General features: G+C 63.2%; 1 protein-coding gene across 3 annotated transcripts in view; it reads left to right on the top strand.

The window, feature by feature from the left end:
• The first annotated feature begins 226 nt into the window (after positions 1-226).
• The window catches only part of EEF1B2 (eukaryotic translation elongation factor 1 beta 2), a 4,151-nt gene continuing 3,869 nt past the window's right edge, over positions 227-508 (top strand). For 2 of the 3 annotated variants that reach the window (XM_009890204.1, XM_009890205.1), the window contains exon 1: positions 269-388. In XM_009890204.1, the coding sequence (XP_009888506.1) occupies positions 309-388 (80 nt within the window). In that variant the 5' untranslated portion in view covers positions 269-308. Of the gene's footprint in view, positions 389-508 lie in introns of all 3 variants that reach the window. The other variant, XM_009890203.1, reaches the window with a different exon arrangement.

Below are 508 nucleotides of genomic sequence, written 5' to 3'. Positions count from 1 at the left end.
GGGACCGTACGAGGCACGTTACAATACCCTTGTAACACTGAAAAGCTTCCTGGGCTTTATCGTTAACTTCACGTTTATGACTACGATCCTTCCCCGCACCTCTGATGCCCCGTCCGCTGCACGCTCTGCGCTGAAGCAGCCGACCCGTGAGGAACTCCTTCGCGGTTCATTCTTGCGGAGGGATATAGGAGCGCGTTGACATGCGCAAGAATACGTGTCGCTATATAAAGGCGGCGCAGGGGTTGCTGGGTCTCTTTGCGCGGCGTTCGGGCTCCGGCTGCGGGCGGGAGCGTGTGTGCCGCGCCGCCATGGGCTTCGGGGACCTTAAGTCCGCCGCTGGCCTCCGGGTCCTCAATGATTTCCTAGCTGACAGGAGCTATATCGAGGGGTGAGAGGCGGTTGGGGGAGTGCTCGGGGAAGGCGAGCCTGGCCAGGCTGTGGTGAGGCCTGCTGGCCTGATGGGGGCCAGCGGGAGGGGGCGCGAGGGGGCGGGAGCCGTACCGGTCTG

The sequence above is a fragment of the Charadrius vociferus genome, unplaced genomic scaffold, assembly GCF_000708025.1.
Source record: "Charadrius vociferus isolate BGI_N301 unplaced genomic scaffold, ASM70802v2 scaffold147, whole genome shotgun sequence".
NCBI lineage: Eukaryota > Metazoa > Chordata > Aves > Charadriiformes > Charadriidae > Charadrius > Charadrius vociferus.
Note: the sequence above shows the minus strand (reverse complement) of the source record. Positions and strands in the feature narration are given on the sequence as shown.